Genomic DNA, 13,998 nt, shown 5'->3' with positions numbered 1-13,998 from the left:
ACTCTATACAACTCTGCACGCTGTCATCACACGGTTGTTCTTCCTGTATCACACCTTCTGCACCAACTTCATGCAAAGTCACAAGTGTGATCAGTCGGGCGTTTAATTCACTTCACGTGTAAACAACGCAGTACTGTCTCTTAGAGCGAAATTCTAATGTCTAGGTTTTGCCTGAGAAGAAGTTGACGCGCGCGTTCCTCTGGGGCGGACCTCTGCGCGCGTCCAGGAGCCATCCGGACAGCGCTCACCCACATCCTCCACTCTCACGCCTCAGGTCAACACGGGACTGGCACGCACCCCGCTCCTGGAGCCTGCCTACACCTGGGACAGGGTTTATGGTAAGCTTTTACTATCTATAACACATCTGGATCGTAAGTTATGTCAAAATCTAATTCAGTTTAGGGGGGGTTTAGGGTTACTTTGGTGCACCTTGTCTTTTTGGCTTCTTTTTTTTTTGGTGTGTGTCTTTGGTGAAGGACAGTATTCAGCTAGTTCCTGACAATGCTCAACTTCCATTCAGACAGGTCACATTAGCTTTGACTATAGATCATACTATTTGTGAGAATTGGTTGAGTGGTGAACAAGGGAAGTTGCTGTTGGTTGTTGGTTGTATATTTGAGGTAGACAGACTGATTATAGAGGATGTCATGTAGTAATCAGAAATGTTGTAACAGGATGAACTGCAAGACCTACGTCAAGTCTTATTGTCAGAGAAATGCATTTGTGCACAGACGTTTTCTGTCAGTGGTTCTCTTTTCACACCAAGGACCAAACTTGTTGAAAACCGGGCTGAAATTAACCTATGCCTTGAATATATTGTGCCTACATAGGGTATGAACCACACCTGTGTCCCTTTTAACTATCTGCCTTTAATGAATATAAATAATAAATCAATAACAAATAATATTCTGGGGGAAACTGAAGCATGGGAAGGTAAAAGATTAGTATGACCAAAGCCAAACCTCACCACTTCCTGTTTCTTAGCAAGGTCAGTTCCTGTCTTGGGCCATGGAGCAGGGCAGGAAGGAAAGAGGTGCAGCTATGAGGTTAGGTATGTACTGTATGATCGAATGGTCAGTGAGCGCTAACCCTATATGCAACCAATCCTTGACAACAGTACTTAAATATTGAGCCATGACCAGGACTGTCCCAAAAGCAGCAGCAGGTACTTAGATACAATGACATCATCTGGAAACAGGACGTCAAAGATACCTTACTTTTCCATCAGAGCACCCCTTCTACCCCTCCTACTTTTCGAGCGCATGAATTCAGTGACAGCCAGCTTCCCATTGTCCTATCATCCCCGCTCCAAACAGGGCCTGCATCCTGTGCGGTTTCCTACTAATCGAAGCCACGGACAAGACTAGTTGAGGAGGATTTGATGGTGGAAAAATGTGGCGAAGGAGCAGTGTTAGAAAACAAGGCTTAAGCCGGTGTGAAAGTTTGAGAAGTTTGAGAATATTTTTGTTCTCAGAGTTAATTCCCCAGTTGTGGTGGCTTATCTGAGGCCCGCTGTGCAGGAAAGGGTGTGTCTCCGGGATGTTTGTGAGTTTTGGAAGGCAGAGCTTGGACTGAGTGAGTGACTGGACTTTATGCATCAGCGCACTGTAGGTCAGATACTACACAGGCTTCCTCACATTGTTCAGAATAACATTTACTGTACATTAGATGCACCATATAGACCTGAGAATACAAGGTTGGAAATGTTTTGAGATAAGGGGTTCAAATCACTCTGAGAAAGACATTGACAGAGTGATTTTACTTCGACTTTCTTTTCAGCAACAGTAGTAGGCCTAACCTCTTCAACCTACTTACATGGTTTGTGCTTTTTCTTTCATTCTTTCTCACAAACTTTGACATATATTCAACAAGACCAGCAGAAAGTGAGGCCTATAATTCTAAAATCCAGGCAGGTGGGGTCGTGTCAAGTGTCAAGTCGTGTTATTCATTTACATATAATTTAATTCACTTTAAGAGGCAGCTAAGTCAATATGCTGCATCTGAATGTTCTCACATCACTGAGATCGGTTAACTCGGTGTTGACGAGACTGACCAATAGACGGAGTGGGAGGGGAAGTGTCTGTGTTTGTGCTTTAAACACCAAAAAAAGCAAACACATCTCTTCAAATTGGTTTTATTTGACCTTTATTTACCCAGGAAAGCCCCACTGAGATTACGAATCTGTAAGAAGAGGTTAAGAATTATCACAGGGATCAGATCACGATTTGATTTATAATTTTCACACCACCCACTTCTTCCTGTAAGTGTCATTGGTCACGTCTTTGAAGGCCATTATTAGCACTTGTTTTACAGAAATATAATCCTACTTTATGAATGAATACTTGAATACTTGTTGAACCTTTACAATTATGATGCGACCCACCCTGTGACTTTGTGGTATTTGGCTCAGTTTTTGAAAGGCCAGACATATATCAAAGTAATAGGTAACAGATTTCACCATTAAAACATGTGCCCTTTACTCAAGCTTTGACAGCTTTCAATGCAAGGACTTTTGCTAATTCCATTTGAATTTACTGGCAATATACATGCAGCCCGGTCTACTGTAAGTGTTTGTTCTTGTATTTTCGTTACGCAGAAACAGGAACTTGAATTATCTTGATGTGAACAGCGTTATTTGAACTCTGCCATCCTCCCTAAAGCTCTCACATGTGTTCTGTCAAAGCCTACATACATTTATGGCCCATAAATGCAATGTAATAATCAGGATCTTAAAATTTACCTTTCAGTTCTCTGCTCATTGAGGAAGACACACCAACCAACAGGAACTAAAGTAAGGTGAACTTCTTATAATGCTTCCCTGCTAATATTTACAGAATGATCAAAAATACCTGTAATGATGTGCATATTTTGTGGCCGACTAATGTGGATTTCGGAACATGGTAAGATAGAGAGAATATGAAAGTTTGTGGTCTGCCCTACTGTTGGCAGAAAAACACCAGGACAAAGGAAGTGTGCCTTTTAGGTTGTTTGTTGTACCACAGCTGGTTTGTGTGCATGCGTGTGTGCCGAGTTTCCAGGAAAAGGGGGGAGCCATCTGAAGGGTGGACAGGAAACTCTAACAGGGCTAACTTCCTGCAGCTTTCCCGATGGCCTGCGTGATACAGCAGGAGCGCGCACACCTCCAAATACCCCCGTTCTGTGTCAGCAACATGTGATTTCATAAGATTGTTGCTTCACGTTTATGGTTAGCGTTATGGGATTCATTAATGAATTATGGTTGTAAATGAGGCAATATTAATTCAGCCACTTTTCTATTGTCCCCTGCTGTTGTAACTGCACTTCCTGTGTGTGTGACTTCCTCCACATTCCTCAGGAGGTGGGGTGAGGGCGGCCTGTACACCGTAGGGTTACCAGTTTGATTCCGAGGACTCACAGCATCAGACAAAGCCCTCTAGAAAAGATTACACCTGCAGCTTGAGCAGCCTCTCCACACGTCTCTTTAGTGAAGAAACATGAGTATGTATGTACTTTTGAATGGTGAAAGGTCATACAAATGGCGTCCATAATGAAGATCCATTTACTGAAACCCATGTTTGTCATATTTTTGATCCACTCTTCAACAGTGTTGGTGGGATTACTGCATAAAAGTAATCCTACTCCTTCTAAAAGTAATCTAGTCACTTCTTTGATTGCTTTATTTCAAAAGTAATGTTATTTACTGACTACTTGACAGAGTTTGGGGTAACATATTACAAAAGTAATGAGTTACAAAAAAATATTGGGCGAAAGTAATGAAAAGGAAATTGTTGACTGCACTTTTGCTCAGTGGCATTATAACTATTTTTTGTTTATATTTCACCAAAAGTAACTCAAAGGTAACTCAAAGTAGTGTAACTCAGCTACATCTATGAAAGAGTAATATGTATTACAAGCATATTATATTTTTAAAGCTGTAACTACTAATATAGAATATATTACAATTTTAAAGGAACTTGCTCAACACTGTTACTTGATACTGTAGCTTAAAAAAAAAAGGATCAAGCCAGGCTGTTCAGGTCTGCGTCCAGTTTGAGCGTCTGTGCTGCCCTTTCAGGTGATTTGATCATTTCAGTGGAGTTTTTTGCAGTTGAGAAAGTCTTGTTTCGTGCACATAAACAACAACGGGCTATAGACAAAACAAACTCAAAACAATATCTATATTTCCAGTCAGACTTTTCTGTTGTTTTTCTGAATTTCTGACATTTTCTGATTAAGTCGTTTTCAGCTATCAAAATATGACAAAAGTAATCGATAGTTGATTAATAAAGTCATTTTAATCTAATTACCACTATTGTAATACAATACTGCTTTACTTGCAGTAGGTGATGACTTAGTAATCCGTTACTCACTGTTCTTCAGCACCGCTGGGGCAGCCTGACAGGAGCAGTGGGCGGGTGCAGTGCCTGTGAGAACCCATTTCCAGATCTTAGCTTTTCAAGAGTACGTGGAGGATTAAACATGCCACCTTGCACAGAAAGGCCTCATACCATGTAGGAATCGAAGCCCCTGAATTAGTGGTTACTATTGTTTGGACTTGTTGTGTGTTTGAGTGTTGTGTGCCATACAGTAGCTCATTAAGATTGAAGGTTTCTGATCCTTGTCATGAATAAATGTTCAGCCATCTTTTCCCATAGTTCTATATGTTGCCTTCGTGTCTTCATGATGCAAAGTTAGAAGTCACTATTGAATGTAGCTCAACCACATAAACTGTTAGTCACTGTAGTTTCTAAATACCCTTTTCATTTGTAAAGACATGATCACACGCACATTTATCACACCGGCCAGCAGGAAAAGCCCTTCTCGAAACTGTAAAAGCAGAAGGGAAGTGGCTAACCTCACAGCTCTCTTTGACTTTCCTCCGCTGTAGCCCGTCTCACCACCGCGTCTCCTCTCAGTGCCTCTTCACGCTTTAGTGCCTTTGAGACTGTTCCGCGGCTTCCCTGTCCTGACGTTACGCTGCCATCACTCACCTCCGCTCTCTCTTCCCTTTTTTTCAGTGGAAATGTTGATTGACAGATGATTTGACAGAGGAAAACATCAGGTAAGAAAAAGTGAACTTCTCTTTTGTGCAGCTTACACCCACATAATACTTCCCTTTCCACGACTGGCTTAGGGGAAATTAACTTTTATTTTAACTTCTATCTTTACTGCTTGCTCGTGTTTGTATCACTTTTACTTAGACATGGCCTTATGTGAAGTGAATACAAAATAGTTTCATGAGTGCCCTGGCATAACCTGACTATACACCTTTGGGAGAATATTTATACTCATGATGATCTTACTTCTTCTACTACTAGTATGACTAATGTTATGCTCTTGCCTCTGTAGAGCTGTGAAATATCTGATTCATATTAATCATTCATCATATTTTACTGAACCAAACTGAAAACAAGCACATATTTAGTGAAGTCAAGTCAAGTCAAGTCAAATCAAATAATTTCAAGAGACTGTGTGAGGTTTCCCATGAGGATGTTGTAAATATCATATATTCATGTAAACAAATTAAAAAGACAAAGCAGGAAATGCTATTGAACCATACAAATGTAAATCTAAAAATACAACAGTCTGTGTAGTTTGCAGTTAGTTCTTGTCTCTTTAGCGTTAACATCATTTGGATTATTGCAGCTATGGGGTGTGCGTGTTGCAAGCAGAAGAAGTCGGCCAAAGCACCACCTGCACTAATAACAGCAGCCATTACAGATGTGTCTCCTAGCAACACAGATGGAGGCGTGGCCTCCCTGACCGCCCGCTACTGTCCCGACCCCACTCAGGCCATCCCGGACTTCAACAAGGGCTTCCCTTGTGGGATCGCCTTCCCCAGCAGCATCACGCCGCAGCGGCCCGGAGGCATCACGAGTACGAACCTCTGCACATCTTTACACGCTGTTTTCACTGACTGTAGCAAAGCCTGTGGCCACAGGTGAAACACACACGCAGGCTATTTCCCTCGGCATCTCGGGTGGGCGGCAGTGGCACAGGGGGTAGAGCAGGTCGTCTCATGATCAGAAGGTCGAGGGTTTAAATCCCAGCTCAATGCCTGCTGTCATTGTGTCCTTGGGCAAGACACTTTACCCATCTTGCCTCCAGTGTCTGCATACATTGGCATATGAATGAGCATGTGAATGTAGGTGGAAAAAGCGCTTTATAAGTCGAGAACATTTACCATGTATGTTAAACGTTTTGGTTGTTTTGAGCGTGCTTGATACTAGACAACTGTGTCAGAGCATCTCTGAGCTGTATTTTGGTATTTATGGCTTTTGTTTGTGGCATGAAGACACATAAATACATGCACGTATGATTCTTTTTTTGTCCAGGTGGTGGGGTGACTCTCTTTATTGCGCTCTATGACTATGATGCTCGCACTGAAGATGATCTCACTTTTCAGAAAGGAGAGAAATTTCAAATTATCAATAACACGTAAGTAAAAAACAATAACATCTAGTATTGGTATTTTCTACAGCTTACTCTTCAATATACTTCAAAATAGCTTATGTTGCATGCTCAGTAGTATAAAACCTTAATGCTTATTACTAATATTGCATTATTAGAATGACTGTATGCAATTCAGCTAATTTATTATTATAGTTTAGTTAAAACTTTTAAGATACAAGGTGTAAAATGTGGTGCCCTATCTGGGTCTGAGTATAACGTTCATTGCAGATTCCAGCCTCAACACATCATTAGCCAGTGAAGCCAACCCCAAGGTTGGACAAGTAGGGTTGCACCTGGCATAAATGTTGTGCCAAATCAACTGTAAAAAGAGTTAAATGGCCAAGGTTTGTAAAAGTTTACGGGCTTATTAAAACAATTCAGCTCAAGCCAATGGTTCAGCTCAAGCCAAGTTAATTTATACCATGACATAAATGCACAGAGGACATATTAATTATTTACTGATATTAATAACTAATATTATAACCCAGTGTCTCCTGCTCCCCGGTGCTTCATAATACATCTGTGTGCATATGTGTGTGTGTTCACAGAGAGGGCGACTGGTGGGAGGCCCGCTCACTGGACACTGGAAACTCGGGTTACATCCCGTCCAACTACGTGGCTCCGGTAGACTCCATACAAGCTGAAGAGTAAGAGCACATAAACTGTCCAGCCAAAGTATTCTTAAAATGATCAGCATGTCGTCTGGGGTCTGGGGTCAGTGGCGTGTGCTGCCGTGGTGACCCGTGTGTTGTCGTTATGGTGACAGGTGGTATTTTGGGAAGATGGGGAGGAAGGATGCAGAAAGGCAGCTGCTGGGCCAAGGCAACCAGAGGGGCACGTTCCTCATACGAGAGAGTGAGACCACCAAGGGTGAGAGACAGTAAACAGTACTTTATAGTAAAGTATTGTCATAATATCACCCAGTGTTGTAAACGTAAAATACACATTACTTCTACTTCTACTTCTACTTCTACTTCTACTTCTACTTCTACAACTATGACAATTACCAGAGGTGTTTATGCAAGTTGTGACTTCACTGATTTGATGATCTGAGACTCAAAATGGACTAAGACATGACTCAAACTTCACTTTTGACTTGACTTGGACTTTCAAAACAAGAACCATCGCACTACTGAATTACTATTGAATTACTATAACGTACTATAGATTTTTTATATGTACTTTGTCAGTATTCTTCTGCCAAGTGTAAATTAGTTGATAAGTAGGTCTAATTTCATGACTATTTAATATAATTTGCTCTTTTTTTGTTTTCATCTCCAGGTGCCTACTCTCTGTCCATCAGAGACTGGGATGACACAAAGGGAGACCATGTGAAGCACTATAAGATCCGCAAACTGGACAATGGGGGCTATTACATCACCACCCGCTCACAGTTCGACACGGTGCAGCAGCTCGTCGAGCACTACACTGGTAACACACTAACACACTTTTTTTTGTATGTCGAAACTGCTTTAGGAAGTTTGAGTTTCTGCCTAAACATGAGAATCAGTGATATTTACAGCTTTGCACAGCCCTGCACTTCCTCTTATGTATGTTTGTACAACTCCGCCTCCTAGCGTCTGATTCTGGTACTGCACGTTTTCTAGAGTGGTGTACAACATACATTTTTTCCTCACTTTTTTTTTTACGGTTAAATGTGTAATTAGAAAAAACAGAATTATTTGACTGAATTGTGACCAACCATTGTCATACTGAAATCCTTCATACACATAAGAAGATTCCATTAGATAGAACTTAAGGCAATCATTTTAAATGTACAGATTTCAAATTTGAAACTTGTTTTACATTACTGACTTAAATAAAGGGGGAAATGTGCTATTTATTCATTTTTAATTTCAATTTCCTGATTTGTGGATTTTTTTCAGAGAGGTATTTTGTTTAGTAGTTTTAAAACTTCAAAAATAAACATGTTCTTTGTAAGACCAAATGAAAAGTCACATACAATATAATTCAAATCCAAAGTAATAGTTTTTCTTTGCTTTGACTTGTGTTACACTTTTGCATGAATATGAATATAAATGTTTAGGTATTTCATGTTCTGTTACATGTCAGCTACACCACCTTTAGTTTTGTTCACCTTTGTTCGCTGCCCCCTTTTTGCTTCCCTGTTTCTGTTCCCCCGTGTCTGTGTGTCTGTCTCTCTCCGCCTCAGAGAGAGCAGCGGGTCTGTGCTGCCGGCTGATTGGCAGTTGTAAGCGGGGTATGCCTAAGCTGGCTGACTTATCGGTGAAGACCAAGGACATGTGGGAGATTCCCCGAGAATCTCTGCAGTTGATTAAGAAACTGGGCAATGGCCAGTTTGGAGAAGTCTGGATGGGTAGGAATGTTGTTGTGCAGTGGGTTGAAGGGATGACGACAGCACACCTGGGTATAGCAAACAAAGAACTTGGACTGATTTTTGTCAAATAACAGGAAAAGACTCATACAAATATTAAGCTAGCATGAGAAAGATCTATTCAAATTGTGTTATTATGCAGCAGCAAATTAGTAAACCAGAAATATTCATGAATTGTTGACTCCAAATGAAGTTGTTTTGACATCCAGGTGTGCACAGTGTTATCCTGCCCCCTGCTGTTGAAGCATGTGCATGTTCATCATCTCACTTCATATTTTTGTCACCCCCATCCCACCTCTGCTCCCTCTTCTCTGATCCATCACTCCACCTATCAACCTAACTTAAACCCTCATCTTATTTCCACTGCCTACACCTCTCTGCACCTGTGACAGGCACTAATGATGGACTGTGCTATTTCCTGACCATGGTGTGTCCCAACGCCACCCCCCTCACTATGGGCCTTGGGCGGGATGCCTGGGAGGTCTCGAGGGAGGCGCTGTCCCTGCAGAGAAAGCTGGGACAGGGCTGTTTTGGGGACGTGTGGATGGGTGAGAAAGAGAAACTCTACAGGCTTAAAATCTCCAACTGTGTTGTCTTACTGAGTGTCTAGCTTTGGCTTTTACATTATACATACTGTAAGTCTATTGTCAATTGATTGTAAGTCACTGCATATTATTATGTACAGTGTCTATTATTCATGTTCATCTTGCAGTATTTCCTGAGCTGTGCAGAGTTTCTCCTTGTGTCCAGTCCATGTCTCAGGTGCAGCTGGTTTTTGTGTAAGACCAGTAAACCACCATCTTTAATAACTTTTGCTTGTGCTTGGTCACAAACAATAACATGGATTTGCATGAGTTTTATTTTTACAGTATGGGCAGTATGTGTGTGTTTATGTGTCTCCGTGTGCAAGAATGATAAAGCATGCCGGTGTTTGTGTCATTTGCATATTCATCTCTGTCACTGTCCCTATAGTAATGATAATACATGCATGTATAGGTACTATTAGCTTGTGCGTCTTAATGTCCCTGTCTGTATGCTAGGCATGTGGAATGGCACCACTAAGGTGGCTGTGAAGACTCTGAAGCCAGGAACCATGTCCCCCGAGGCCTTCCTGGAGGAGGCTCAGATCATGAAGAGACTGCGCCATGACAAGCTGGTGCAGCTTTATGCAGTCGTTTCAGAGGAGCCCATCTACATTATCACTGAGTTCATGAGCCAAGGTAGAGTGGGGGCCAGCTGGCAGCATCACTACTGTACACTCACTATCGTGGTTGGATGTGATTTTAATCTATGTATGCATGCATGATATCATCTTTTAAAACCGCTAGACAGACAATTATATCTGCTCTTACAAAATACTGGAAACAAACAAAAATTGGCAGCTGTTATAAGGCCCAAGGGGAGACGTTTTAATAAATTAAAAGACCACAAGTTCAGCTGCACTTATGTCCTGAGGGACAAAAACTGAATTTTACCAAGCAAAGGAATTTCATTTCAGCTTCTGAGTCTGCACTTGGACCTCCCTGTGGTGGCAGCCCATGACTTCAGAAGACTTCCTTCAATATCTTACAAACAGAACCGCACAAGGTTCACATCTGATCTTGTAAACAAATGAGTTAGGATTAAAATGTTGAGAGGCATTTGGTATTAGTAAATATTTGTTGTATGTTGTGATAAATATGAATCATGTGGTGAGAATGTTGACAGCTTAATATGGCAGGCGCGAGGCATCCATCTGATGTACAGTATGCTCTCTGCTTCAGGAAGTTTGTTGGACTTCTTAAAAGACGGAGAGGGGCAGAGTCTCAAACTGCCTCAGCTGGTGGATATGGCTGCTCAGGTAGGCCCACAGTGTTTTAATGTACACTGTGATGAACTCACTGAACCCTTGTGTCTCTGTAGATTGCAGCAGGAATGGCGTACATTGAAAGAATGAACTACATTCACCGTGACTTGCGCGCCGCTAACATCCTCGTCGGAGACAACCTGGTGTGTAAGATCGCGGACTTTGGCCTGGCCCGTCTCATCGAGGACAATGAGTACACAGCTCGACAGGGTAATGCCACATGATCCTTCCAGCATCATCACCAGAATAACTGCCTGTGCGGCTTTATATTTGCACTGAATAAGTCTTAATTGTTAGAGTATTCATGTGCACTTGTTGCCATGGTTTCAGGGGCTAAGTTTCCCATTAAGTGGACGGCTCCAGAGGCTGCGCTGTATGGACGCTTTACTATCAAGTCAGACGTGTGGAGCTTTGGCATTCTCCTGACTGAACTCATCACCAAGGGACGTGTGCCATACCCAGGTTTGTGTGTCTAATCACTTTCCTGAAGTCACAATAAACTATGCGCACATCCTTACATACCGAACAGGCAAAGATTACAGCTGTTGCAGTTTTCATCCATTGACTGGACACTAAGTGCCTTTCACTGCTCAAAACCATCAAATTCTCATTCTCAAAAACATTTCTCTTATGTCAAAACCTTGAACACATTTCATGGTTTGCACGTAGTCCCTGAAATCGGAACCTCTCTTCATCAGACACCATTTGCCACTGCCATTTCATTTGAAGATAAATTGACTGAACTGCGTTTAGTGTTTTGTTGTGCAGTGTGTTCTCTGCCCTGTATGTACAGGATCAAACAAGAACGTGTGGTTTGAACACAATAGTGCAGTGCTTTGTGAACTGGGTCTTCATAAAGTTAATAGTGTGCAGTGTTTGTGGAATAGTCTGGAATAGTGTCTTATAGTGTATCTTATGTCTTATAGTGTCTCGAGGAATACTGTAATCTCGAATAAATTCTCTTTTATAAATGTAAAAATGATATGTGAGTCTGTTGTGTTACAAGTGCCTCCCAGACTGCTCATTACTATGCAGATCTGGTAGCATTCTTAGCCAAACCTGGCTGTTCCCACTGTTTTAGTAATTTAGTGAGTTGTTACTGCAGCATTAGATTTCAATAACAAATCTTTTACTTATTATTTTATTTTTTCATGTAGTGCCATACATGGGAAAAAATGCTGAAGCAAAACCCATAACAAAAACATATTAAATCCAAGCTTTGGCAGAGATTTTAAAGCCATAAAAGCTGTGTTGTTAAGACTATCCTTCTGCACTCCTCTGTCTACAGTACATGGCTAAAACATGTTTTTTTCTTCTCTCCCCTGCCCTCTCTACTTCCTCCTACTTTTTACATCAACCCTGTGTTTTCCTCCCCCCCTGTAGGCATGAACAACCGCGAGGTGCTGGAGCAGGTGGAGAGGGGGTACCGGATGCCCTGCGCCCCGGGCTGCCCTGCCTCTCTGCACGAACTCATGCTGCAGTGCTGGAGGCGGGAGCCCGACGAGAGACACACCTTTGAATACCTGCAGTCCTTCCTGGAGGATTACTTCACTGCCACAGAGCCTCAGTACCAGCCGGGAGAAAACCTGTGACAAACGCGGCAAACAGACTGATCCAACTATTGACTCTTATATTACTGAGACAGGCTTCTTCGCTTAAAAAAAAAAAAGAATCTTTGTTGACTTTATCAAAGCCCTACCGTGTAACCCACCCAATAAATAGAATAAAATAAAAGCATTTATTTTATTACATATATTTTCATGGTTAAACACGTGTGTTTAATGTGAGTGGCTCACCTCTCCTCAGGCCTGACTTGTAGCTTTACTGGGGGCGGGACTAAAGGCAGCCAACTATGAGATTTAAACAGGTTAGGTCTTCATTTAATCCATTCTTTGATAACCCACAGCAAAAATATAATTTTCTTGTGTCGAGCTGGTCATTGGTAGCATGGTTTGTATTGGCAACAGTAGAATCCTAAAAGCTACGCAGTGTAGCTTTAAAAATAGATCGTTTTCATTTACATCACTTTGGGAGCTGTAACTACTGGCTCACGTGTTGTGTTTCCGAGTTAGTTATCTCTGATGAGAGCATGTAAAAGCAAAACCCATGCTTTTGTTAACTTGAGTATGGTAAATGTTTAAAACAGAGCGGGAATGTTATCTCCCTACCCTTCCAAGTAAGCGTTACCATGGCACCATAGGGTTTTGACCTCCAAGATTGCCATATGAATCAATATTTTACCTCTACATTTTTAAATTGAATTCAGTGATTCCTGAAGTGTGTTGCGGTAAGAAAAATCCAAAAATCAACAATTAACAAATCCCTCTTGGACAATCAATCGTGGTCGCACTAAAATCTCACTTTTAATGCTCACAATTACCATGATATCGCAAAGAAAAAAATCTGTTTCCACAAGGATTTATAATTGCTAACGTTAAAGCCCAGACCTCTACAAATGTGTGAGCTCAATCTTGCAATCAGAGCGTGTCTCAGAAAAGTTTCAATTAGGTTCTTTGTCCAAAATCGTGCAGCTTTAGTACAAGATCCAAAGCAGCCCTCCCAGCAGTAACTCCCAAGTCTCCCAAGTGACCCCAGACCCCACTTTGGGGTTGTTTGTTGACTTCAATTTATACATAAAAAAATGCTGTTTAGTAACATACAACAATGGAGGGTGATATAGATATATAGAACATTTTCTGTCACATATAACAGAATACATATCCGATGAATTGACTGGTTGCCCTTTGTCCATGGGTGAGTGTGGACCGTTCAGGACACGTCGCCACCATGTTGAACAGTAGTCATAGCTCTGCTGGTCAGGCCTCGCAGAAATGCTTTACTCTGTAACCATGACAACAGGGAACTGAAAGAAGATGTAGATGTTCGCGTCGGGGTGGGGGCAGGCGAGTTGGTACAAGATCTTCTCCGCTGCCGTATAGTGTGTTCAAAGCATTCATTTCTCTGTTCCTGGTTGAAACACGGACTTGATAAATGTCTCAGTTGATGAATGAAGCTGAAGCACAGATTGTTTTGCCATTTACAATAGTTGCAGTTTTCCGCTCCTGGCCAAACATTTTCAAAAGCCTTTATTGTGTTTGATGAATTCAAAGAGACAGGGACCAGATAGGACTTTTGTGCATGAACTGTCTCCGTTGTTTGTTATACCAAAGATGACTTTCTTCTACGTTCATTATAGGCTACATTTACAGATTGTTCTCTCTGAGTTTTTGGTATTGTCATTGTCTTACATTGTATGCAGTGAGGAGAATGTAACTTTTTTCCCAAGATTTGTATGTGATGTCATTGTAATAAAAAAAAACATTATCTCTTTAGGCTGTTGTTTCAACTTCTATGTGCAATGAAG

At 41.5% G+C, this 13,998-nt stretch overlaps 1 protein-coding gene across 2 annotated transcripts; it reads left to right on the top strand.

Moving 5' to 3' along the window:
- The first annotated feature begins 119 nt into the window (after positions 1 to 119).
- yrk (Yes-related kinase) lies at positions 120 to 12,280 on the top strand. Of its 2 annotated transcripts, none has more exons than XM_079571552.1 (14): positions 120 to 338; positions 2,748 to 2,796; positions 4,998 to 5,041; positions 5,626 to 5,856; positions 6,315 to 6,417; positions 6,981 to 7,079; positions 7,199 to 7,302; positions 7,714 to 7,863; positions 9,181 to 9,336; positions 9,829 to 10,008; positions 10,552 to 10,628; positions 10,691 to 10,844; positions 10,965 to 11,096; positions 12,018 to 12,280. In XM_079571552.1, the coding sequence occupies exons 4-14, from the start codon at positions 5,628 to 5,630 to the stop codon at positions 12,224 to 12,226; spliced, it is 1,593 nt and encodes a 530-aa protein (XP_079427678.1). In that variant the 5' UTR covers positions 120 to 338; positions 2,748 to 2,796; positions 4,998 to 5,041; positions 5,626 to 5,627; the 3' UTR covers positions 12,227 to 12,280. The 2 variants fall into 2 exon arrangements, with proteins under 2 accessions (XP_079427678.1, XP_079427677.1); XM_079571551.1 differs by lacking the exon at positions 9,181 to 9,336 and adding an exon at positions 8,606 to 8,770.
- Positions 12,281 to 13,998: the final 1,718 nt, after the last annotated feature.

The sequence above is a fragment of the Gobius niger genome, assembly GCF_951799975.1.
Source record: "Gobius niger genome assembly, chromosome: 14".
NCBI classification, from domain to species: domain Eukaryota; kingdom Metazoa; phylum Chordata; class Actinopteri; order Gobiiformes; family Gobiidae; genus Gobius; species Gobius niger.
Note: the sequence above shows the minus strand (reverse complement) of the source record. Positions and strands in the feature narration are given on the sequence as shown.

What these genes read in the sequence shown, in the direction of transcription:
- yrk (XM_079571551.1), top strand. Translation starts at nt 5,628, where the DNA reads ATGGGGTGTGCGTGTTGCAAGCAGAAGAAGTCGGCCAAAGCACCACCT. An exon ending in GCTCGTCGAGCACTACACTG is followed by an intron (nt 7,864 to 8,605) that starts GTAACACACTAA and finishes TCTCCGCCTCAG; the next exon opens with AGAGAGCAGCGGGTCTGTGC. An exon ending in TGGTGGATATGGCTGCTCAG is followed by an intron (nt 10,629 to 10,690) that starts GTAGGCCCACAG and finishes GTGTCTCTGTAG; the next exon opens with ATTGCAGCAGGAATGGCGTA.